This window comes from Symphalangus syndactylus, chromosome 19 (genome assembly GCF_028878055.3).
Source record: "Symphalangus syndactylus isolate Jambi chromosome 19, NHGRI_mSymSyn1-v2.1_pri, whole genome shotgun sequence".
Classification (NCBI taxonomy): Eukaryota; Metazoa; Chordata; class Mammalia; order Primates; family Hylobatidae; genus Symphalangus; species Symphalangus syndactylus.
The window spans coordinates 12,990,494-13,017,559 of record NC_072434.2 but is presented as its reverse complement, the minus strand read 5'-3'; the positions used below and the strand labels follow the sequence as shown (position 1 = coordinate 13,017,559).

General features: G+C 35.9%; 1 protein-coding gene and 1 long non-coding RNA gene across 9 annotated transcripts in view; one reads left to right on the top strand and one right to left on the bottom strand.

Annotated features, from left to right (window-relative positions):
• Positions 1-17,203, top strand: part of SYT14 (synaptotagmin 14) — a 235,305-nt gene extending 218,102 nt beyond the window's left edge. For 3 of the 7 annotated variants that reach the window (XM_055233507.2, XM_055233501.2, XM_055233502.2), the window contains 4 exons: positions 1,549-1,738; positions 5,236-5,292; positions 6,549-6,829; positions 9,083-17,203. In XM_055233507.2, coding sequence (XP_055089482.1) covers positions 1,549-1,738; positions 5,236-5,292; positions 6,549-6,829; positions 9,083-9,118 — 564 coding nt within the window. In that variant the 3' untranslated portion in view covers positions 9,119-17,203. Of the gene's footprint in view, positions 1-1,548; positions 1,739-5,235; positions 5,293-6,548 lie in introns of all 7 variants that reach the window. The other 4 variants (XM_055233509.2, XM_055233506.2, XM_055233508.2 and 1 more) reach the window with 3 other exon arrangements.
• Positions 1-27,066, bottom strand: part of LOC134731879 (uncharacterized) — a 111,255-nt gene that overhangs the window by 51,902 nt on the left and 32,287 nt on the right. The window lies entirely within an intron of this gene.

Here is a 27,066-nt window from a genome sequence, read left to right as displayed (position 1 = left end):
AGACTGTTTGTGAACAGTCTTCCGGCGTCTCTTCTGGTTGGTAATAACTTTCTAGAAAGATGTCTATTTCAGAAGTCTCCAACCCCGGGGCCGCAGACCAATACCAGTCCATGGCCTGTTAGGAATGGGCGCTGCACAGCGGAGGTGAGCAGCAGTGGGCTAGCGAACATTACAGGCTGAGCTCGGCCTCCCGTCAGATCAGTGGCAGTATTAGATTACCCTCTACACCCTGTCCATGGAAAAATTGTCTTCCAGGAAACTGGTCGCTGGTGCCAAAAAGGTTGGAGATCGCTGGTATATTTCATTCAAATTTCAAATTTACTAGAAGAAACAACTTTCTTCTAGTATCCTTTCCTATTATTTTTTCATGGTCTGTAGAATATGTAGTGATGTCTCCTTTTTCATTCCTGATCATTGTTATTTGTCCCTTTTTTCTTAATTGGACTCTCCAGAAATTTATTCATTTTATTAGTCTTTCAAATCACTTATTTTTATTATCATTTAGTTACCTATGGGTTACCAAAAGTATACCTTTAATTTCCAAAAAATACAGATATTTTATTCTCCTCTAGAATAGAGTTTGGTTTTCTAATCAATCAAAAAACACTATGAATAATTTTCATCATTTGAAATTATTATTTGCTTTAATTTAAAAATTCTGCGTACTTGGGAAAATTATATTTTGTAGTTATTAGGTATAATATTCTGCATATGACCATTAGGTCAATTTTGCTTATTGTGATATTCAAATCTTCTATGTCCTTATAGTACTTATTTGTCCGCCCATTTTGTCAGTTACTGAATTTGGTCAGTTAATGAGGGAAGTCTGCTTATGTACCCAGTGATTATGGGTGTCTGTGTTTCTCTTTCTAGTTCTGGCCATTTTTGCTTTCTATATTTTGAGTCCATGTTATTAAATGCATCCAAATTTGGGATCATTTTACTTTTTAGTAATTTCAATGTTTTATCATTATTTTGTATACTTCTTCATCTCTAGTGGTGATTATTCCCTTAAAGCCAACCCTGACTGATACTAATGTAACCACATCAATTTGTTTGATTATTTTTTACATGATTAATTTTTCCCATATTTTTCAACTTTTCTATATCTCTGTGTTTTAGATGTTGGCTTATAAATAGCAGGTAATTTTGTTTTGTTTATTTAAAGGCACAGTTAGGACATTTGATGTATTGAGTCTAAATCTTTGTCAGTCTTTTAAGGTTGATAGTCTTTAAACAATAATTTCTCATATTCAAAAAACAGTTTATTAACATCTATAAGTTTAAGCAACATTTCTCTGATTTCTTTATAAATATACAGGGATTTATGAAATCTTCTCATTTCCTATTACTTCTTTGGCTTTTACGTAAAGAAAAGAAATCCAGGGGCTAAAATATGCTAAGGACAATAATTCTAATCTGGTGTTTGGTTTGCAACTCATCTTTATTGTGATTTACCTACCTAATCCAAATAAACATGGCATAACAATGTATCTCTTAATATATCTCTCTTGCAAAATATTATAAAAATTTTATTATTGATTACAGGGCTGTGACTCCCAAATGAGCGTGTCAGAAATGTCATGTAGTGAAAGTACATCCTCATGTCAGTCTCTTGAACACGGCTCAGTTCCAGAAATTCTTATTGGCCTGCTTTATAATGCCACAACTGGAAGACTATCAGCAGAAGTGATAAAAGGCAGCCACTTCAAAAATTTGGCAGCAAACAGACCACCCAGTGAGTGAAAAATAATTTTTTTAATTCTAATGTTTTCTGCACTTTTGGGATGCTCAGTATTAGGGAGTTCAATCCTATCATTTAGTCTTTACCAATCAAAATGAAATGGTGTAATCATCAGCTAATCTGTTTCATGTTTTCTATTTCCAGTCATTTGGGAAGTAGAAAAATTTGAAATTCAAAGTATTCATAGTAAGGTGACAGAACTTTTAATTTTTCATAGTGTCTGCAAAATAAATTAATCTCTATCATAGCCATTATCTTTTAATGCCAGAAAAGGTTACAGGGCCTTTAAAAGTGAGTAATGTTCACAAATATGAACAGGAATGTATATAGCTATTGTTGTTAACTGAAGAGTAATGTGTTTTCTATCTGCATGCAGTACTATGAACTATTTTATTTACTTCTATATTTTCCTTCTTTCTCCCTTAACAATTTAAGAAGAAACTATTACTTCACTTTTTTTTTTATCCTTTAAAATTATAACCCAGTACTGCCAGCAGAGACTTTTCTTAGATGGAATGGGCTTTGCTCTTACCAGGACAAACAGAATAAGGAACAGTTTGCTGTTTACCCTGGATGCTAAGAAGGGAAAGCTGGATAGCATACCTCTGCCCTAACTATATGTATGTTATGCCTGTTACACTTCTCTCTCTGGATCTCTCTCCCCATTCAACAGGGCCAGGGTAGGTTATGGGAGAATAGTGAAATTATCACCCAATATACCTCTAAAATGTTGGTACCTAAAAGAGATAAACTGGGAAAGTGGCAGCTTCTTTTTTTTTTTTTGGAGACAGTTCTGTTCTTATCGCCCAGGCTGGAGTGCAATGGCATGATCTCGGCTCACTGCAACCTCCGCCTCCAGGTTCAAGCGATTCTCCTGCCTCAGCCCCCTGAGTAGCTGGGACTACAGGCACCCACCACCACACCTAGCTATTATTTTGTATTTTTAGTAGAGGCGGGGTTTCACCATGTTGATCAAGCTGGTCTCAAGCTCCTGACCTCAGGTGATCCATCTGCTTCGGCCTCCCAAAGTGCTGGGATTACAGGCATGAGCCACCGCGCCTGGCCCAGCTTCTTTATACTTACCTAAAATTAAAGCTGTTAATGCCGTAAACTAAAAATTTGAAACAAAATCTGAAATAATAACGCCACTTTAAATTTTCTTAAAGAATTCTCACAGATTTACTTAATGCCATGTTTTATTCCAAGAAGCAAGTAATTATTATAGGAGGGGGGCCAGGCGCAGTACCTTACTCCTGTAATTCCAGCACTTCAGGAGGCTGAGGCTGGCGGATCACTTGAGCCCAGGATTTCAAGACCAGCCTGAGCAACAAAGTAAGACCCTGACTCTACAAAAAATTAAAAAATTAGTCAGGCATGGTGGCTTGAGCCTGTAGTGCCAGCTACTCAGGAGGGTGAGGTGGAAGGATCGCTTGAGCCCGGGAGATCAAGGCTGCAGTGAGCCAAGATTGCACCACTGCACTCCAGCCTGGGTGACAGAGCAAGACCCTGTCTTAAAAAAAAAAAAAAAAAAAAAAAAATTGGCCAGGTGCGGTGGCTCACGAGGGCTTGTAATCCCAGCACTTCAGGAGGCCGAGGCGGGCAGATCACAAGGTCAGGAGATTGAGACCATCTTGGCCAACATGGTGAAACCCCATCTCTACTAAAATACAAAAAACTAGCTGGGCATGGTGGCGCATGCCTGTAATCCCAGCTACTTGCGAGGCTGAGGCAAGAGAATCGCTTGAACCCAGGTGGCGGAGGTTGCAGTGAGCTAAGATTGCGCCACTGCACTCCAGCGTGGTGACAGAGCAATACTCCGTCTAAAAAAAAAAAACATAAAGTAAATAATAATATTAATTAATTAAAATTAAAAAATAAAGGAGGGGTAACTTTATCCTTGAATTTAACTCTTTCTAGTTGTTGTGAAAATTATTTATTCAATGGAAGTAAAAGGTTATTATAATATATTGGGTTTGCCCCAAATAATATTGGAAAGCTTGCTTCTTACATATATCATAGAAGGTGTCTATCCCTGAATTGAAAGTCTGAAGGCTTAAATTCATATTTCTACCCTTGGACAGTTGACCTCACTCCCCTAAGTCTGTTTCTTTATAGGTAAAATTAAGGTCATGTCTCTCACAGTGTGAGACTCAAGTCAGATAAAGGTGCATGAAAGGATGGAATTATTATTGTCCCCTTTCTCATTTCAGAAGGAGAAATTGAGTGGGAGAAAAGAAGCAATTTCTAGAATAAACAGATTTGGTAGTGTGACTTGATCATCTTCATTAGTATAGACTTAGAATGCAAACTCAAAAGGCCTGGGGGATAACTGAAATGAGTAAAACTCATAGGTGAAAGATGGGGAGATGGTGAGGCCTGTGACAAACGCAAGAGTGCACACCCTGCCAGAAGACTTTCAGATTCACAGATTGTTAGCACTGTGCCGGATAAATAGAACATTGTTTAGGGTCACATTGAGCCCCCAGTTATCAGTTTGCCACTTGCGCTTTAGCTAATAATTTACTACATTTTTTTGACAAATATTTAGCTGGAGATGCTAAAAAATAGAATGAAATGATATGTTTTCCTTTCTATCCTTACTGTAGTCACTCTGATAGAAACAGAGCAACAAGGATCACAACTAAAAGGGAGGTCTGGCCAAGCGCAGGGTTGGATAATAAACAGATGACAAAAGATTAACATCCTCAACACAGAGTCAATGTTTCAGGTTACAGAATAGCTTATAGCAATTGCCATTATTTTACCATTAGATCTTCAGTATAAGGATAATCCATGGTGTTAGGTGGGAGGTAACTATAAAGTAAGTATAAGTCAATTTAAAGTAATTTTATGAAAGTGAAATATTTATAAAGTAAAAGGTAAAACAGTTTTATCAGTTTGTCCTAAACAGTATATATTATATAAGATTATAGCCCCTCCTATATACCTAGATTCTAAGCTTTGAACTATGTTATAGACTGAATAATCCCCATTTTTCCAAAGAAAGAGCAATATTCAAGAGCAAAAATTTCAGTAGTCCTATTTTGTTTTGCATAATTAATTTATATATATTGGGAGTAATAAAAGTATTTGAAATATTAAATTGATATTTTAAATTTAGCAATAATAAGCATAATAATAATAATTCTGATGATCTTTATAATTATTCAGCCTTTTATAGTCTGATAATATGCATGATTCTATGTTCAATGTGCTTTAGACCAAGAGGATATCATTAAAAAGATGTCCCCCTTTTAAAAAGTGTAATTTTTGTTTAAGATTACACAATAACCTTAAAAATTCTCATCCCATTAAATCTACCCAACATCCCTTTTGTTCAATCCTCTATCTGAATTAAAATGCTAAAGTTTTGTGTTCTTCCACTCCAGTGAACAGTGTTTCCTCTTTAATTCTAACCTTTGACCCTCTTTCACCCAACGATTGACATCTGGTCATTATTTCTTTTACTGCTTTCCACCCCCTGTTGTCAGATGGACTGTTCTGTTGTCTAAAACACTTGATAGGTGGACAGGTTTATATAATCCGAGGTGAGTTCCTGTAGAGGCTAATTGGATGTTGTCTTTTCATGCAAAACCAAAATACCCTAAAACTTGCCAGCAGTGAAGCTGTCCACCATGTTGGTTTCCAAAACAATGCACATTTATTATCTGTGGTACTTTAAAAAAAACTAACTTAGAATTTATCTCTGATTATGGATGATGGTATTCGGAGCATATATGAAATAAGCAAAACTTTTTAAAATAAAAATTTTTATTTTTTCATTCATTTGTACTTTGATTCATACAACAGAAATAGATATTTCCTGATAAATATTGCAATTTTCTTTAAAATTAAGTGAAATTTTGATATGAAGTACACATGATGGATCAACATGCTGAAGATCATTTGCATGAGTCTAAAAAACTTGAAAACACAGTCTTATAAAGAGAGGATTTGTCTCCCAAATAATCAGGCAATGAACTGTTATGTTTCACTTTGTACACTAAACATCACATCAATTTTTTTTGTAATTCATAAAAATAGTTCAGATATCATTCTTAAAATTTTACATTAAATTTGTGCCAAAAAACAATCCTATAGTATTTTAACTATCCTGAAAGCACATTAAATGTACTCTTGCATGAAACCAGGAGAAAGTTTTACTTGGTTTGCTAAACTTTGAACCTTTAATGCATTTGGCTTCATTTTTGCCCTTAAATGTTTTTAAAGTATATTTAAAAACCACATCCATGCAGAGATTTTTTTTGACATTTCATCCTAAGCTGTTTTGATGTCATCTTTGCATTCTTGTCTTCCTCTTTTCCTCTTCACCATTTGCCTTCATTTCTATTTGTTTGTTTATTCTTATTCTCTGAAAACAGTGGAATGCTTTACAGTGTTGTGGCTAATTGAGCTTGCTAAGTGTTTATTAATGCTATGATGTCCTGCTTAGTGAAGCTAAATGGGAATGGGAACGGGCAGGGGAGGGTAGTGGGAGGTCAAGGATGGGGTGGGAGGGTGGAGGAAGGATTATGAGGTATACCTTTAAATTCTAACTATTACATAGAAATAGTAAGGTTAAGATATTATTACTACCAAAATATTTTTGGCCTATTTAGCATTTTCTGTATTTGTCACATATTATAATCATCTACATCAAAATGGAATTGGTTGAATGTCCATTAAACATGGTATACACCATATCCTTATAAACTATAAATACTTAATTTTCTTAGCCTATAAGAAAATTGTTTTGAGTTTGTTTCAAATGATATTTGTGATATGTTGTCTTTTTCTTCTTTAGATACATATGTTAAGTTAACTCTACTGAATTCCATGGGTCAAGAGATGTCCAAATGCAAGACATCCATCCGCAGAGGGCAGCCAAATCCAGTATACAAGGAAACTTTTGTTTTTCAAGTGGCCCTATTTCAGCTTTCTGATGTGACACTCATACTGTCTGTGTATAACAAACGCAGCATGAAAAGAAAAGAGATGATAGGCTGGATTTCTTTAGGTCTCAACAGCTCTGGAGAAGAAGAACTCAATCACTGGACTGAAATGAAAGAGTCAAAAGGACAGCAAGTATGTAGATGGCATGCGTTGCTAGAGTCATGATGAATAGAATAAGCAAGCAGTTACGATCAAAGGCAGCATATTTCCAATTCAAACATTACTGTTTCTACCAAGTCACCATTAGAAGAGCTGTTCTTTGAAGAATCATATTCAACATTCTACCAAAATGCTTTAAGTTCTATGGAAAGAACATCTCATACTGACATAAATGAAGAAAATATGTGTGTCTAGTAGAGCTTGTTTAGGAAACTGAGAAATGTACATTATCATTGCTAAACTAACAGTTCCTCCAGAAATTTAATAAGATGTTTTTGATTTGAAGTTAATTTTAATTTAGCAAAAGAGCCATTTTATGAAAAATCAAAATTATAAGTGATTTTAAAAACCAGAATTTTAGTCGCAATACAATTTTAATATCACCCTACATATTATTTATAAAACATAGTTTGGCCAGTCCCTGGTGTTTGTAATGTTCTTTAATATGAAAAAGTAGTTCTCCAACTCTATCATAAGTCATATCTAATGGTGAAGGGTTTCAGTCACATTGAAAATTGTTTTATTTCAGTGGCATGTTCCCTTTGTGCACTTAGTTTCATTGTGCCTCAGTTCCTCTCAAAAGCACTAAATCTAAGTGCAAACAAGTATTCATTTTCATACAGGAATTTTTTTAATATGTTATTTTTTTAAAAGTTCATTTTTCATTTGCCTCCGCTTTTGCCTGATCCAAAGAGACCAAGTCACTGTACTGGTCCCTTGCAAGTCTTCTAGACAGGTTGTACTGTAGAACTACGTAACTTTCTGTTGAAAGCACTTCCTGTATTCTTGTATTCCAATGTAGGAAGCTAATAGAGCAGGACTTTACTTTAAAATTTCTTTCAGTGATTGACTCTTCAAAATTGCAGTAGTGTGAAAATACATTTTTTACAAACTGAAAATACAGTAGATAAGCTGTTGAAAATGGAAAACAATTCAATTTTAATTTTCTGCTCTGAGTATTTAGTAACCAACACTGCGTAAAGCAGGTAGCATCCAAAATAAGAAACTGTTCTCTCTCTAAATCTTCACTCTCACTTCAATTTATATTTGTGATATGAAGACTATCCAGTTCTCAGTTTGAATTGGAACATCATGTTAAAAACAGTTCTGAGATTCCTTATGAAGTTTCTAGTAACTTGTGACTAGACTTTATGAAATTTACAGATAAAGTTCTTCAACGTGATGTCATCTTGTGCCTTTCATGTCAGTTCAATCTGCTCACACAGCTTGAAAGTTGTATTTGCAAAATTAAGCCTTCAATTTTTATAAATGCAACGATTCCTCAGAACAGTGTCGCAAGATCTTTATTTCCTCTGAAGTATGTAAAAGTTGTATAATGTGCTAACTTTTTAATGGCAAGGCACTTTCATTTGTTTTTATATTTAGGAACTCTAATCAGGAATATTATAAGCTGTTTTCTTTTCAGTTTTGCTTCTTACCTAATATATCATTTTATGCATATACTTTATCAGAGTATGTTTTATATATATTAAAAATAGTTTCTTTTTTCTCCTCATTTCTAGTTAAAATAGACAAAAACATACTATTTACCAGTTACTAAAAAGCAGTATATCATTGCTTCTAGTCCCAACGAAGTACTATATATTATTGTAAACTAGAACTTGTTATTACCATAATAACAAAACAATGCATAGATATTACTTCAGCTTGGCTGTACTGAAAGGCCTTAAAAGAAACCCAAAAAGACCATGAACTTCTGTATTTTTTTAGTTTAAAAAATGGCAGCTCTGTGCATTCATACACATGAATTATAAGAAAAAATACAAATACTGTATTGGATGACATGAGGTTTGAGAATGTGTGTTACAGGGCTGCATTAAAGGGAAAATTCCATCTTTTATTGTTACATCAATGAGCTTTTTCCAGGATTTTTCAAATAAACGAGTAGGAGTTAGAACCTGAATCAAATGGCAAAATATCTCATTTAAGTGTTTTCAGCAACGGTATGAAAAAAGACTTGAAGAGGGGATGTAGATTTTACTGAGAAATTGGACTTAGGCATTTGAAGCAATAATGATCTTTTTAGACTTTGAAACAACTGACTGCATTGCTAACTGTTAGCTTCCTAATAAAAAGAGTTATCAGTCTTATTTGTAACTGTAACAGAGCTTAGTGAAAGACATTAGTAAGACCAGCTTGGTGCTTTCACTCTTAGTGAGAAAAAGACCTAACTAATTGTTATTTGTTAAATCTACCTTTTTTCAGACTATTCCCAGAATTGTGTGTGTGAGAGAGATTTGATACATCCCTAGGGATTTATCTGGCGTAAGTATCAAAGCCTTCATGGCTTAAAAACTAATAAACAGTTTTTTAATATTTCTGGAAAGACCCTACCTCCACCCCAGCTGCCAAGTCCTCAAAGTTTATAAATTATCTATATGAGTGTATGTATCTGTATACACACATGCACCATTACACATACAACATAAATATGTATATGTATATTCATTTGTAAAGGCAAAGGTGCCCTGGCTTTTTCAGATAACTGAATAGAAAAACATTTCATAAGTTTAGGATTATTTTTCTCCTCTATGTATTTACTAGATATTATATTTGGTTTGGGGTACTTTCTGCTGCTGTTCTCCTTCACACACAGCAAAATATACATTTGTTTCTGTAGATTGACACAACTTATAGTAATTACTCCCAAAAAGTTGTCTGTTCTTTTAGAAAAGGATTAAATAAGGCTCAGGGGACCCACTTCACTCTACTGAATCTAATGTACGAGAGAGTACTACTGCTTTTTTGTGTGCTTGAATTTGCATGAAAGCTTAATAGCAAAATCTTCTATCTCAGTAATTATAGCAAATAGGGACCCACTGGTAGGGAGCAGGTGTTGGCTCAGAAATCTGAAAAAAACAACCCACTTTCATATAGTTCTATTAAAATCCCGTAAGTTTTCTAATAAAATGATATAGTCCAAATATGGCAATTGACTGGCATTTATGGGAGCCTCTAAACCTGGAATTGTGGGGTTTATTTTTCTCCCAAATGAGCTGCAAAAGATAATTATTGCTGCCCAGTAAACAAAATGTATGTCAAATCAGTAAAGAGTTTGTTTAGCATAATATTGCCTTATCTTTCAGAAGCTTTCTTCTATATTCTTGTGTCTTCGGTACAATCCACATTTTGTTTGAAATCCATTTGCATATTATCTTACTGTGCATTTAGTGAATTCTCAATAATGTTGTATTTGCTGACAGGAATAATAAATTTGACCACAATTTAAAAAAAAGAAAACCCAATGAGAAAATAACTACCTGATTAATATACACATGTTTAAATGTAGGGCCTGGTAAGGCAGTTTCATCTAACCTAGTGAAGATGCCCAGGGCTGTTTGTTAAATCATTTGCTTGATACCAACATCATCATTTTCATTTCACTTACCAAGTGAATCAGAAGCATAATCAATAACTGCAAAGTAAGATAGTACCAATAGGAGAAAGGGGTAAAAGAATTGAGAGTGTTTGTCGATATGAAGATGTGTGGGGATACTGAATGATATCGTAGTCTTTCCAGTGAAAGAAAAAATAGGCTATGGGAAGATGTAAATTTTTGATGGAGTAAGAACAGTAGTCACCACCAAATATTTTTCAAGATCGCTATCCAGCTGTGAATAGAAAGGACACAAATTCATTTGTGTAAAATTGCCATTTGCCTACATAGACTAGACAATTCACAGAGATTTTTCGCAAAGACAGTTATTAGATATATAGTTATTTGAGTTATCACTATATTATTTCACATTGATAGTTTTTATTTCTAATTTTGTTTCCATTCACTGTCCCCAGTTCATCTGTGGCCTACATTGAAGGTAGCTGTTAATATTATTATTGCTAACCATATTTAATATTGAATACAAGTTTAAGCATGCTGCAAAGTATTTTCTAACGTTAATTTTAAAACACTGTCTCTGCCCTCCAAAGTGATAGTTAACAGCTATAATTTACTAAGATCTAGCACAATAATTCATTACTTGCTTGATTCTCAAAACAATACTGTGAGGTAAGTAATGTTATCAACATTTTATTGATAAAGAAACTGCAGCATGAAGAGGTTAAGTAGACTTTCCCAAGGTCATTCAGTAAGTAGTAGAACTGGGATTGGAACCCAGGTGTAAATTACTCTAAAACCTATGCTATGCATGTTGCATTTGCCTCCCTGTTTGAAAAAAAAAAAAAACTACTTAGGACATTATATTTATCAATAATCCCACTCACCTTGATTGAATGGCAGAACTAAGGGGGAAAAAACAGCTGGGGAAAGAGAAAAGACTAGAAAAGAAGATCAGAAATTTTTTTTCTTCTCAGGACACAAATGGTGGTACTTTCGTGTCATGTAGATGACTTTGATTTGCAAAGATTTGGAATTGATTTATTCTGCCAGTTTAGCCTACACTTATATTCCAAAACCATATTAATCAGTTCTGCTCCTTAACCACTTTTGGGAATCCAAGGTGTTTTAATTGTTACATGACCCCCTTACTACTCTATGAAGGGCGTAACCTGTGTCTAACCCATATCTCACTCATATCAGTGGCGAAAGAAAAGATTTGTCTTCCTCTGTCCTCTCATTGCAATTTATTTATGTTTTATTCTCAATTTTATTAAGATTTGTCAGGAATTATAGCTAGTTTTTTATTACATATGTCTCTCACCCCCCTAGCTAAGTAGTCAATGCCTTGTTAGTATCTTTCTGTACCCCTTTGCTCATAGTAGGCAGACAATAAATATTGAATTGAACTAAATTCCCTATGGAAGAAACCAATCACACTATTACATGAGTCTTAGTTTTTATGAATCTTGTGTTATGCATGGATTTATTTAGTCCTTCAGTTAATATATACTTAAGAGTACTAGATATGTGTCATGTGTTGTTGTTCCAAGTGCTACAGATGCAGAGATAATAAATTGGTCAAAGTCTTTGCCCTCATGGGGCCTACATTCTAAGGTAGGAAGATGACCACAGAATGGGATAATTTCAGTCTAGTATGATGAAGCATTAAGATAGAGGCATGCATAGAGTACCGTGGGATTTAGTAGAAGAGTGCAACATGAAGTTCAAAAAAATCTTCCTGGAGAAGATAATCCCTGAGTTGGGTCTTAAAGAACAAATACACATTAGACTCCCATCAAACTTGAGGACACACTTTCTTTCCAAGAACAAAATGTAAAATAATGGTTTCTAAACTGTAGTATCCTTAAAAATTATTCTGAAAATTTAACTTGGGCCAGGCGTGGTGGCTTACGCCTGTAATCCCAACACTTTGGGAGGCTGAGGTAGGCGGATTACTTTGAGCTCAGGAGTTTAAGACCAGCCTGGGCAACACAGCGAAACCCCATCTCTACCAAAAATTTAAAAACTAGCTGAGTGTGGTGGTGCATGCCTGTGGTCCCAGCTACTCAGGAGGCTTAGGTGGGAGAATCGCTGGAGCCTGGCAAGTCAAGGCTGCAGTGAGTCAAGATAGCGCCACTGCACTTCAGCCTGGGTGACAGAGCAAGACCTTGTAGAAAGGAAGGCAGAAAGGAGGGAGAGAGGGAGGAAGGGAGGAGGAGAAGGGAAGGAAGGAGGAGATGGGAAAGAATGAAGGAGAAGGGAAAAAAGGGAGGAAAATTTAACTTGTATTCCAAAACTCCACCTCCAGAGATTCTACTTCATTTGGCCTGGAAGGGAGCCCAATAATCTACAGTTTATTAAGCTCTCCAGGAAATTCTGTATGAGATCTATTGATATAGAATATTAAATGTATTACATAGTATTATTCATGAAATGTTTCAGTGCCTGTAGATCAGACCTTTAAGTGTGATAGTGATAGTAAGAGAGAAATTAAGACTAGGATTAATGTTGTTCACCTCTTTCTTGTGCTTCCTTAAAAAGGATATTTAATGAAAAAAATTAATATTTAATAATGAGTTTCTGTACATTCACATTCAACACTTTTCAAAGTGTTTCTTGGTATAATATGTTGATTTTATGGCTTCCAAAAATTCCTTTCCATCATTGTTCAAATATTTCCTTCTAAGTTATCTTTACAGTGATGGATATAAAGCAAAGAATGGGGAGGTGTTTAGTAATTCTATCAGTATCCTAAATGAAATAAGACTGACCTTTGAGCAAATGTATAGTAGCAGCCATAGGTGCTGGCATTTTTGCATTCTTGTATACAGTAAGATTTCTTGCTTCCCTTTATCATCATCTAAATGGCTTCATTGTCATCACACCAGATGAACTGCATTACTGGATTCTTCTCTAAAAGCAGTGTTTCTGTGACTGCTGCTCTAAACTCTAGTTCCTTGATTGTTTTGTTCTTAGGATCCTTTGTTTCAAATAGCAAGTTAATACAGCAGCCTCAGGACCTTCTCTTTCTCTCAAAATAAATGCTGTGGATAAGATACATCTGAGTTTCCATTTCCCCTCATTTCAAATGTAGCCATATTTTCTTCTCTGATGTAATATTTTGTGTGAACACATTTTACATTTTGAAGTTTTCTTTTCCTCCACAAAGATCTGTGGTTATCCCACTGAAAAATGAGCTTATTTGAATATGTGAAATAATGTTGTCATTCAGTTAGGCTATTTTGTGACTGCTGATGTATCACTGTATTTGATTTGGTGATAGCTTGAGGTCTGGTTAATATAATCTTAAGGTAATCAGCTTGATAGACTGGAATTATGAGTTTATTATCAAAAAATGAATGTAAAAATATTGCTCTTTTCTCTCCCTGTTTAGACTAGTATGTGCCTTTTTAAAAACATTCCCTTTCTTCTTCCCTTTTTCCCCACTCTTATTCATGTACACTCAAACTAGATACCAGAGTTAGTTCATCAAAGCTGAATAATACCTATCAAAAAGTGATATCCTGACTTTTTTCTCTTAATCACCTGTACTGGACCGTAGTGAGGACCAAATAGGCTTTCTTGGGGACTACAGAAAGAGCAAAGCCTAATACCCTTTAATCATAGCATGTTTGTTGTTGCTGTTTCGGTGGTGGGTAGTGGTGGTTGTTGTATACTTACCTTGAATAGTATGAAGTACCCTAAAATTGTGTTGTGTGGGCTGGGAACAGGAAGGAAACTGATTACTCGTCTAACAAAAGTTTGGCATAATTTTATTGTAAAATTTCAACTGCTTATGACATGAAAATTTCTAATTAATTATAAGAACAAAATCACTGTGGTGGCAATAGTTGTGCAAGGTGTTTGACATTATTTCTATGTCAGTTTGATAGTCTGTGTTATAAATTGTCTTATTGGACCCTTCTTCACCCTCTTATTATTCTGATTATCAGTAAATCCAGTTTGTACTGTTAGGCATTTGAGTTTGTCTTTTAAATATTCAAGACTATTTTAAAAAGAAAAACTATAACATCTTTCTGTTTATTACATTAACATGTGATCTCTCACCTGATGATGTGTTTAAAATGAATTAATAGATAAAATATAATACTCCATTATATACTGAAAAAAATTATTTTTCAAACTTTGTTCATATATTCAGATATTGCTAGCAGTTCGTATTAAATATGACTATTTTGTTTAATGAGAAAATAGGAATTTTTCCTTATCTCTGAGACTTACTGCTTCTCTTTGCCATTCACATCTGGTTGAAGGTGGATGGTTGTGAACCTCCTAACGTCACTTCACTCATCAGTTTCTGACTGTGCCAACCTCCTCCTGACGGTTTAATTTTTGGTTAACAGTCAAACCATTTATTCCCTCAGGGGTTGGTCCTCGTAGTGATTCCTGTTCTTAACCCCCATTAGTATGGATGGAAGTAATCCATAAGCACCGACAGGAGAAAAGGCCCATAAAGGATCAGTATCCCAGAACCCTGAAATAGGACGGCCGCTTCAGTACCCAAATGTCATTGCAATTCTAATGGAGTAGAAGCCGGCTTCTTGGAAGTGAGGATTTGAGATCATTATGTCATATTCTCTGCTTTTGGTCCCCTCCCTTCTCCCTCTAGCTTGCACATTCTTTTTATTTTAAATTTTACAGGAAGCCTTCTTTTAAAAACCTGGTTTTTAAAATTTCACATGTTGCTTTAACCAGGCGATTTCAAAAACCAGAAAACTGAAGTATGTACCATAGAGTGAGTCCTAAGAAGTTTGGGGGCTTGTTTTTTTTGTTTTTTGTTTTTTTGTTTTTTTTGTAGTGTGGGGAGTGGGGAGGAGGAAAAGGGAGGAATCGTGCTTGTTTTGGTTTTGGGAAGTCTTTTTGGATAAATATTGAGAATATTTATAGTATTCTGTAATGATGTGGCATTTGTTGTGTGAGGGGAGACCAGAGTAGCTGTTGCACATAAATTGACTCTCTTAATATTGAAGCATATTTAAACAGTTGTTTGAAGCAGAGCTAGAAATTAATGGTGATACTTCTAACAGCATTTTGATGTTATAAATACTACTTTGTTTATCAAGAGAAAAATTCCAGTAGTAGCTTGCGTTATAAAATTAATTGATTTATTATATTTCTGTATAATTTTATTGAGATTGCTTTTGTTTTGTGGTGAATATAATATAGTGGCAACAATTTTGAGGAATCTTTAAAGCTGTTTGGAAGAGATGGCCAACCTTTGGCTAGATTTTTACTAGAATTTTGAAATAAGAAAGTGTATAAATGTGTTTTCAGTTAAATTAGTCTTGAGGAAGAATAGTTATTATATGAGTTTTAAGGGTCTTGATAAATGTTGGGACCTATTCTAAAACACACGAGGTTCCTCACTGATCAATACTCTTGCATTGTATTTTATTTCTCAAAATAATGAAATTTTTATGGAAAAGCTCAATTAGTGGAATCTTTTATTCAATATTCCCTTACTCTTCTTTCTTCCTTCCTTCTTTCCTTTCTTCCTTCCCTCCCTCCCTCCTTCCTTCCTAGTTCTTTCATTTTTTGAGGCAAGAAGCTTCCTTAATAATATAGTTTCTACAGAGCTTTCTTACTTATTTTTCTAATAATGGATATAACAGTGTGATAAAGTTTAAATGCTCCGTGAGCAAAACTCTTATCAAACAACTGAAGAAATACACTGCTGATTAACCTTTTCCTTGGTCTTGAATTGTCTCCAGCATATTTGCTAGTGACTCTAAACCATTAGTGAATCTTATTAATATAAAGTGTCTGTGTGGTTATCAACAGTGTTGTATTATTGTCACATTTATTTACATTTTTGGTCAAAAATATAAACAGATGTGTGTGTGAAGCAGTCTGTTTTATAGAGTGAGCATATATGTAATCATTTTCATGTAATTGAAAATGTGCTATGTGTTGCATTTTATTCTCATGTCGACTTTTCTACTATGTATACACCGATTGTCTCGGTGCCTTTTTCCTTTTGTATAATTGTATTACATACAGAAATTGCTGACCTCTGTGAAAACAGTGTAAAAAAATGTTAAAATTATTATTCCAATGAGATTTTAATGGCAGTTTAATTTTCCAGAGAATAAATTTTGTGTGGGTTAAAAGTTATTTTTCTTCACCTTTATGTAAAAAATCTGTTCACGTTTTAGTACTCACATGGAATGGGTAAACATCTGACTTCATTGATGATGATACATAAATATCAGTCCCAATTCTTGTCATTGACAAATAAATGTTAATATGACTGTTACACAAAATAAAATAATGTCAATTACATAAGGAAATATCGAATGGATATATGTACATGTTATTTAGATATTGGGTTTGAAAGGAATCTCATCTAAATGTGCTATAAAATATTGCTCTCAAAAGGTTTGGGTCATATTATTTTCTTTAATTGTAAGTCAAATCTGGCTTCCAAAGAAAATAGACTTACAAATGCAAACATTTAAAAATATTCTCCTTTAAAGTTCATATAAATCACAAATTAAACTAAATAGCTTTAAAATGATCTCAGTATCTTCAGCCGGAATATGAACTGTTATCTAGTTTGTTCTTTCACTTAATGTGAATTTGTTGTCATTCATATCAGTATTGCTATACTGTTTAACAAAACAATTTTCTCTTTGCCAATAGTAGTTTGTTGATTTTTAATTCTTTTTCATTAGACAGTTGTATTGTTTCCCAAAGACCTTGAGTTTAGATATTTTTCATATTTCATTACCTTGTCCATTTTACTTCCAGCAACAAAGATTTATAACAACAGACTTAACAAGTACTATTTTGCATATGAAAAAGAATTTAAACGTTTGGTGCTCTAAAACTGAAAGAAATTAAAGTTGCTGCATCATCTAATCTCTGATTGTCTTTGAATCCTTAGATCCATAAATTATCCAGAGCCTTTTTTAGTTAACATTTTTAAAGAGGGGAATGCCAGTGCCCAACTGGTCTGGTTGAGTTTTTTTTTTTTTTTTTTCTCCTTTTTGTAAAGTTGTCTCTACTGAAATATAATGAAAACATGAAACACTTCTTCTGCTCAGAATAAATGGGTTCATAATGTAATCTCCAAACTACAATTTAAGGAATTTGTATCCTTTCCCAGTACTCACTGCTGAATTCTTCCCCCGCTCTCAAACATTTTGAGCTTCTATTATTAAGACATTTAGGCTGGGCGCAGTGGCTCATGCTTGTAATCCCAGCACTTTGGGAGGCTGAGACGGGCGGATCACGAGGTCAGGAGTTCAAGATCAGCCTGGCCAACATGGTGAAACCCCATCTCTACTAAAAATACAAAAATTACCTGGGTGTGGTGGTGCGCATCTGTAATCCCAACTACTCTGGAGGCTGAGGCAGGAGAATCGCTTGAACCCGGCAAGCAGAGGTCACAGTGAGCCGAGATCGCGCCACTGCACTGCAGCCTGGGTGACAAAGCAAGACTCTGTCTCAAAAAAAAAAAAAAAAAAAAAAGACATTTAAGGTTAAAGAAGCCAAAAGTAACAGGCTTGCTTGAGTGTTGACAATTTTTTTTTCTGAATTGTAAGCAATATCTTATTTAGGGATGATTGATTATTCAATACTTTAAAAAAAATTATTTTCATTTGGGTCTTTCAGAGAATTACAATTAATATAAAGGGAAATCCCAGCAAAAAATTGGCACATCTGCATTCTTGCTAACAAATCATGAAATTATCATTTTCTATTGTTATAAATTGATTTAATAGTTATTCATTATAACAGGTTACTATATTTAAGGTATGTTTTTTGTTTTTCTCTTTTTTAAGCCAAAACCTCACCAAACATTATATTTTAATTGCAAATTGGTTATAACTCCTTTGATCTCCAATATGCGAAATAATATTTAAGTCAACTTTTTCTTTCCATAGATTATCAAAATATTTCACTGTTTCCCATTTGAAAATAAAGTCATTCCCAATTTTAAAATAAATGGTCCCAGTAAAGGTATATATGGAATATTTTATTAGTAATTTACAATGAATTATAAAAATATACACTACACATTTTTATGAAATTAAGTGCCAAATAAATGGAGCAAATTATGTGAGGATCTCATAAACTTATATTGATTAGCAAGAGAAAAAGTGAAAACATCTACTCAAGCATAAAGAAAATATATCTAAAGGAAAACCTTCCAAAGAATACTTTTAATATGTGGTAGAAACTGCCAATTCTTCACCAGAACCCATGTATTTCTCTTTTTCTTGTTCATATGGCTAACTTATATTTCTAATGCCTTCCCTTGAAATTAGGCATGGCCATGTGACTGAGTTCTAGCCAATTGAATACAACCAGAGATGATGTGTACCAGTTTCTAGGAGGTTTTGTTTTGTTTTTTTGAGACAGAGTCTTGCTCTTTTGCCCAGGCTGGGGTGCAGTGGAACAATCACAGCTCACTACAGCTTTGATGTCCCAAACTCAAGCAATCCTCCCACCTCAACCTCCCCAGTAGCTGGGACCACAGGTGCATGCCACCACACTCGGCTAATATTTTTATTTTTTGTAGAGACAGGGTCTCACTATGGTGCCCAGGCTGGTCCTAAACTCGGGGGCTCAAGCTATCCACCTGCATTGGCCTCCCAAAGTGCTGGGATTACAGTTGTGAGCCACCAAGCCCAGCCCAGGAGGATTTTTAAGAACCAGATATGGCCAGGCATGGTGGCACATACCTGTAGCCCCAGTTACGTGGGAGGCTTGAGGCAGGAGGATCATTTGAACCCAGGATGTGGAGGTTGCAATGAGCCGAGATTGTACCATTGCACTCCAACCTAGGCAACAAAGGAAGTTCCTGTCTCAAAAAAAAAAAAAAAAAAAAAATCAAATATGCCTTTTCCGTGCATTCTTTCACTTTTCACTGGCTGGATACAGAGAAAACTGAAAGCTTTCAGGAATGGCAAAGCCCCAAGTTGGAGAGATTCTGGGTCACTGAGTCACCTCACAGAAAACAGACAACCAGGTATGTATGCTTTGGAATGACAGCATAAATAAGGGGGAAAAAAAAAACTTCTATTGTTTTTGAGCCATTACTTATTTTGGAGTACATTTGTTACTGTAAACAACCAAAACTAAAAAACTATTGATACCTTCCAGCGGAGTTCTGTGAGAATGAAAACCTAAAATATTTTACATTAACTTAGCAGGCAAGCAGCCAGTGGTGAGGAAATACATATAGCAGCCTGGAAGCCTGTAGCCATATTTTGCAGTGGCAAAGCATGGATAAACCAGTTGCCTGTATAATGAAGGTGGTCAGTGCGACTACTGAAACTGTAGTTCAAGGGAAATGGATGGAAAGAGCCAGAGTAGTGGTGTGTTTGAGATATTCCTTGCTAAAATGTATTACAGAGAAAGCAGTAAACTCAGGCAGGAGTTCCGTGGCTTTCACGGAGAGATTGAAGGGAATGGAAAAGAGCCCTGAGATTAACTGCCTTGGGGTTGGAAAAGTCTGCTGCTTCTGGATTCCCAAGTATTAAGATAGAAAATTGAAAAAAGTGTTGAATAAGAAAAGCCCATTGAGACTGCTCAACCAAACACAGAGACTCAACCTCATGGCAAATATCAGAATTGTTTTAGTGTTCCTTCCTGTTTCGGAGGAACTCCAGGCAAACTTTCATCCTCATGAAGCAAGCTATGAAAGTTGTGTGGCCTCCAAGAAGGAAACAGTTCTCAATATCTACTTCAAATGAAACCATAGCATGTAACAGTCTTCGGATTCCTCAGAAGTCAGAGCAGGGGACCACTGAGAATAATGAATAACAGAGTTCCTCTTAGAAAATAGATGGAGCCAAATAAAAAACTGCCTCTAGGCCTGGCGTGGCAGCTCACGCCTATAATCCCAACACTTTGGGAGGGTGGGGCAGAGGGATGCCAGGAGTTGGAGACTAGCCTGGCCAACAAAGGGAGACCCGATCTCTACCAAGAAATAAATAAATAAGTAGGGCGTGGTGGCACACGCCTATAGTCCCAGCTACTCAGGAGGTTGAGGTGGGAGGATCACTTGAACCCAGGAGCTCGAAGCTGCAGTGAGCTATGATCATATCACTGCACTCTTGCGCTCCGGCGTGGTTGACAGAGTAAGACCCTGTCTCTAAAAAAACAGGAAACAAAAATAAACATTTAAAAACTGCCTCTGCTGAGAGAATTGGGGGCCGGGGTTTCACTGCTATGAATCAATGACTGCTATGTTTCTCATTCTTCCCTTTTTCAAATGGGAATTTTTAATGGCAGTTATCTTCTTCCTGCTCTGCATTATGTATTTCGTGGAAGTTGGGGACGCAGGTATCTTTAAATTCCCAGGTCACTGGACTTGATGGAAAGGATAGTGTGTCACCAGAGATAGAGGACTTGGAGAAGACTGCAATAACTGGATGGGACTTTAGGTGGTCTTCCTTGGGAAGAAAGTAAGCTATTTAACTAAACCTTTGTTCTCTTCCTGGACACATGCTAGACTACATTTCCCAGCCTCTCTTGCAAGTATCTGTGGCTATGTGACTGAGTCCTAGCCAGCTGCAATGTGAGTGGAAGTGGTATGTACCATTTCTAGGCCCAGTGCCTCCGTGGTCTCTCTCCCCATGCATTAGCTGGTTACAGAAGATGGCTAATATACTAAGGGATGGTGAAGCCACAGATGAAAGGAGCCTGGGTCCTTGATTCACTGCTTGGAGGTCATTACCCATCAACCAGTAATATCTTCATAGTGTTACATGAGAAAGAAAAACTTCCCGTGTATTTGAGCTGTTATTCATTTGGGGTCTATTTTATCCCTGCAGCACTAGCATACACTGATAAGAAAACTCACAGTAACTGAGGAAAATCTAGATAGCACTGTAGCAAAAAAAACAAGTTCCAAACAATATTCGGAAAGGCAAGGTCTAACACCTAATTGTTGGGGGCAAAAATCAAAGAATAAGGTAAGTCTCCAGAACACTGCCTGCCAGCAATACTGGAAGGAGTTATTTTAGGAATGGATTGTAAGGCTTTTGGAGAGATTCAAAATGCCTAACTCCCCAACTTCATCAAACTACAAGAAATGAGTTTTAACTGTGACCCAAGGGATGAAATGAAGTGATAGGTGGAAAGCCAGAGGAACAACTAAAACCTGAGCATCAAACCTACAGACATAACTGAAGCAATAAGAATGTTGGAGGAACACATTTGTAGGGTAAAGAGAAAAAGAACCCAAGCAGTGACCAGAGTTAAGGCAAGGACACCAGAAATGTCATGAGGGGCAAATGAAAACCAGATTGTCAAATCTCTTGAATCGAGACTAGAAACTTGAATAGTTAACCCCATAAGGTTTAGAGTAGAAGAGTGATTTTAAGAAGGCCAGTTTAATAGGGGTAAGAATCAGAAAGAGATCCATTGGAAGATTTTCTTTTTTTTTTTTTTTTTAAATGGGGTCTCACTCTGTCGCCCAGGCTGGAGTGCAGTGGCGCAATCTCGGCTCAGTGCAACCTCTGCCTCGTGGGTTCAAGTGATTCTCCTGCCTCAGCCTCCCAAGTAGCTGGGATGACAGGTGCCCACCACCACGCCCAGCTAATTTTTGTATTTTTAATAGAGACGGAGTTTCAGCATGTTGGCCAGGCTGGTCTCAAATTCCTGACCTCAGGTGATCCACCTGCCTCGGCTTCCCACAGTGCTAAGATTAAGGGTGTGAGCCACCACGCCTGGCCGGAAGCTATTTTTTTAAATCCAGATGTTTAAAATCATAAGTGATTAGATATAAGGTAATACTAGTAACCTAGATCATGTGAATAGAGAATTTTTTTTTTCTTTAATGAGATGAGTGAGAGAGACATTGAAAAGGAAGCGTTCTGAGAATTGATGACCAATTCAGTGAGGAGTCATGCAAAGCACTGGAATGACCAAGTCACAGGAATCAAGAGCTGACATCCTCTCATCAGAATATACGTTCCCCAATGGCAGAAACTTTTCACAACTGTGTTCCCAGTGCCTGAGCAGTATCTAGGGCATAAAATGAATAAGTATTAATGAATCTTTATTTCTGATGAAGTTTGGGACATTGGGAAGTTTGAGTGGGCTTGAGAGTTTTTTTGGGGGTGTGTCTTTTTAGGCAGCTATTTGTTTTAATTTAATAGAATCAGCCAAGAATGGTTAGATTATATTTAATGTGCATTATTTGCCAAGGCAATAAAAATATACAAATACACTTGAGAAATATATTCACTAATACCTGAGATGAAAAGAATATTTGTTCAACAAAAAGAAATTGATTTATGAAACCCCATATCCTCTGTGATTTCTGGCTCATTAGTTGATTTTTTAAAAAACCCCTATTTCTGACATTGCTATAACTGTTAATAGGAGAACAATACTAAGCTAACACCAAGCTGTTTTTTCAATAAACTTCATTTTAGAACAGTTGTAGATTTACAGAAAAATTCAGATGATACTACAGAGAGTTCCCATACACCATGCACCCGGATCCCCCTATTAATAACATCTTACACTGGTACATTTTTTACAACTAATATCCAATTTGCTTCATTATAATTCAATGAAATCCCTGGTTTAATCAGGTTTTCTTAGTCCCCTCTCCTTGCTTCTCTAATGCCCTATTGCTGTTCCAGGATCCTGTTTAGGATCTCACACTGCGTTTATTTATGTCTCCTTAGGCTTCTCGTGACTATGACAGTTTCTCAAACACTCCTTGTTTTTGATGACCTTGACAGTTTTGAGGAGGACTGGACAGGTATTTTGTAGACTGTCCCTTAACTGGGATTTCTCTGATGTTTTTGGTTTACAAACCTATTTTCCCATCTGGAAATATTACCCTGCTCAGAATGAAGTTATGAGCTTTAAATGGGTTGACCGAGGCAAGTTATCCAACACTTAATAAGTGTTCATGTAATTTTATTTTCATCTTTTCATGATTAATGAAAGGACACTCATTATCTTTGGCATAAACAGTCACTTCATATGCTTGGGGGGCATTATTAAATCAACCATCTTTTTTCTAAATAATATTAATACCTTTAATAAATTTTATTTTCCAGATTTTCTATTCTCTAGATCCTTTCTAACTAGCTTGACATCCCTTAATCCATGAAATCTGAGCCTCTATTCACTTATTTATCAAGGGTTCAAACACAATAAGGGCTTACAATATGGCTTTACATTTTATACCACTTATCTTACTTATTTTTTATTTTTTAGTCACAAAACGTGTAAAGATTCTATTTTAATTATTTATAAACTTTCAAACAAAACTTATTCACCCTGTATTACTTTGATAATTATTTTTAACCACTGGGTAATATTTTGCTACAGTAGCTCTTAAACTGTACAATACAGATGATTTTTGTTCACCCAAGATAGTTTCAGTCTTTATAGGATGTTACCATATGTTGCATACCATACATGCACATAGATATCCAGAGATTTTGAAAGCTAGAAAAAATATGTTAAACTTCAGTGAAGATATTTTTTAAATGAGTCAGCAACCGTATCCTATAATCTTTATTATGAATGTCAATTTTTTTCAAGCTTACAGGTAATTGGACTTCAAATTAAATCGTGTTTGTGTGTGAGTAAAATCTTTGTAGAAATCTTCATACTTTTCAGAAGATTTTAAACATTTATACTATCAGTTTAGTGATTTTTAAAAATTTGCCTCTTCTATAAGAGTAAAATATTAACCAAAACCACTTTTGCTTGGGCTTGAATTCACTTAGCAAATAGTTTTCAATGCCTACTATGTGTTAGAGACTGTATTTGGCTTAGGGCTATAAATACAAATGAGATATAGTTTTTTCCCAAATGAAGCATGTCATCTGGTAGAGGAAGACAGACCTGAAAACAAAACAAGGCCAAAAAAATTGTAAATGTTCAATGATACAAGTTTGCAAATGGTCCAAGGGCTCACAAATGTCATGGGGTTGGTTCTTCTTGGGGTAGGGGGTTGCATCAAAAAGGATTCAACAAGAATTTAATATCTGAATACAGTGTAGAAAAAGGAGTACTGTACATATTTTCTAGGGAACTGGGATGAGGGAAATAGCACATGAACACAGGAATGGAGATACAAGGCCGAGTGCTTCTTGATGAGTACTGCAAGTCTTAGTTATGGCTGGAGCATAGTATGTGAGGACAGTAGGGTGAAAGATAATGCTGTAGACACAGGCAGAGAACAGAGCAGAGGGGACTTTGTTTGCCTTGCAAAGAATCTCACATTTATCAGTAGACAACAGAGAATCCCTGAAGAGTTTTAAGCCAGACAGTAACATGATGAGATTTTCATTTTATTAAGACCATTCTTGCAGCAATTTCGAAGATAGGTTAGAGCAAAAGGAAAAAGGAAGCATATGGCCTATAAAGAGGCCATTGCAGTCATCTAGGTGAGAAATGTTTGAGGGCTCAAACTAAGGTAGTCGCAGAGGGAATGTAGAAAAGGAGAAAGAAAAAATACTCAAGGAGGCCAGGCGCGGTGGCTCATGCCTGTAATCCCAGCACTTAGGGAAGGCCAAGGCAGGCAGATCACTTGAGGTCAGGAGTTCAAGACCAGCTTGGCCAACATGGTGAAACCCTGTCTCTACTAAAAATACAAAGATTAGCCAGGCGTGGTGGCTCACACCTGTAGTCCCAGCTACTCAGGAGGCCAAGGCAGGAGAATCGCTTGAACCCAGGAGGCAGAGGCTGCAGTGAGCTGAGATCGAGCCATTGCACTCCAGCCTGTGCCGCAGAACAAGATTCTATCTCAGAAAAAAAAAAAAAAAAAAAAAAAGAACACTAAACAGGCCTTGATGACTGACTAGTTGTAGAGGATTAGAGAGAGGGAGATGTCTAGAAAGATACTGTTTCTGGCGTGGCCAGTGGCATAGAGGATGTTGCTGTCTACTAAGAGAGGAAGAATGGGGTGAGTTTCTCTGAAGGAAGAGATACTGCATCAGTTTCCCTGTGGTGATATCCCAAAGATTTCTAATAGGTCGTTACATATGCAGGTCCAAAGCTCAGAAGAAAAACCTGAATGAAAGGTATGGATTCAGAGTTTATCAAATTTCAAATCAGTTGGAGTCTAGATAAATGGGATTTGTTATATGCTGATGGCATATAGTTTAACCAATATATGTTACATAGATGAACATTTAAAAAATCATTTTGGGTCATACCAAACCCAATGAGAAGATGGCATAGCAGACTCCAACACTCCTACCACTCATTAACAAGGACTATTATAAAATAATTAGAAGAGATTTCAAATAAATAAATAAATAGAATGTAAAGAGCCACCATAATGAATGTTATGCTTACTCTAGTTGCTGTTTAATCATTATTAAACAGCAATTTAATCATTATTGGGAACTGGTTCTTTTTCTTTCTTTGTTTTTTGTTTGTTTTTATTTTTGTAACTAGTTTCTACCACTGATGTTTCACGAATGTTGGATGGACAGTAACTACTAAATAAATAATGAAAAATTTGGTCTGGCGCAGTGGCTCACGCCTGTAATCCCAGCACTTTGGGAGGCCAAGGCAGGTGGATCACAAGGTCAGGAGATCGAGACCATCCTGGCTAACATGGTGAAACCCCATTTCTACTAAAAATACAAAAAATTAGCCGGGTGTGGTGGTGGGTGCCTGCAGTCCCAGCTACTCGGGAGGCTGAGGCAGGAGAATGGCAGGAACCTGGGAGGCGGAGCTTGCAGTGAGCTGAGATCACGCCACTGCACTGCAGCCTGGGTGACAGAGTGAGACTCCATCTCAAAAAAAAAAGAAAGAAAAATTTATGCTCTGCTTAAAGTAAAAGCTTGAACCATATCAAACAATAAAACTGATTTTAGAAACAAATATTTATACATTGATTGAGTGTTGTACTTTGGTGGTCTTAAAACATGGTATGTTATTCATCTATTTAAACAATACTGCCTAATTCAAAACATTTTGGAAACATATTATTTTGGTATTATTTTCAGAGCCCATCTAGCAGTCATGTAAGAAAAACATCCCAATGATGTATAGTCAAAACTCATTTTTGACAAAAATCAGTACTTTTGTCTTTTTAAACTTTTTATTATGGGAAATTTAAAACATCTACAAAATAAACAGAATAGAATAATGAACTTTCATGTACTACTTACTCACCGAGCTTGAGTAGTTAACTAACATTTTGTCATTCTTGTATGATCTATAGCTTCATGTACTCTCCATCCCCACTTAATTTTTATTACTTTTAAAAAGTTTTAAGGTAAATTTTTTTATACTTTTATATACCTTACATTGAAATGCACAAATGTTACCTGCACAATATTGACAAACAGATGCACCTTTGTGATCCACATCTCTATTAGAGACCATTTTCATCTACCAAGAATGTTTCCTTACATTATTTCTTAGTCATTTGCACCCAAAGGCAATCATGGGTCCATGTATTCATTTAGATTAACTTTGCTTATTCTAGAACTTCAAATAAATGGAAACATACCATATGTACTCTTTGTTCCCAGCTTCTTTTGCTAAGCATAGGATCTTTAGATTCATCCATGTTGTTGCATTTACCAATACTTCATTCCTTTATATGACTGAGTTTCACTGTATGTGTATACCACAATTTGTTTTCCATTCTCCTTGTCCCAGTTTTCTATTGCTGCACCACAAACCATCCCAAACTAAGTGGCTTTGAAAAACTGACAATCATATATTTCGCTCATGAATCAGCACTTTGTGCATGTCATAGCAGGGGCAGCTTTTCTCTGTTCTGCATGGCACCCCCAGGGTGGCACAAAGGCTGAAGGTGACTTGATGGTCGGAGGCTGGAATCATCCAAAGACTCACTCATGTACCTGGTGGTTGATGCTGG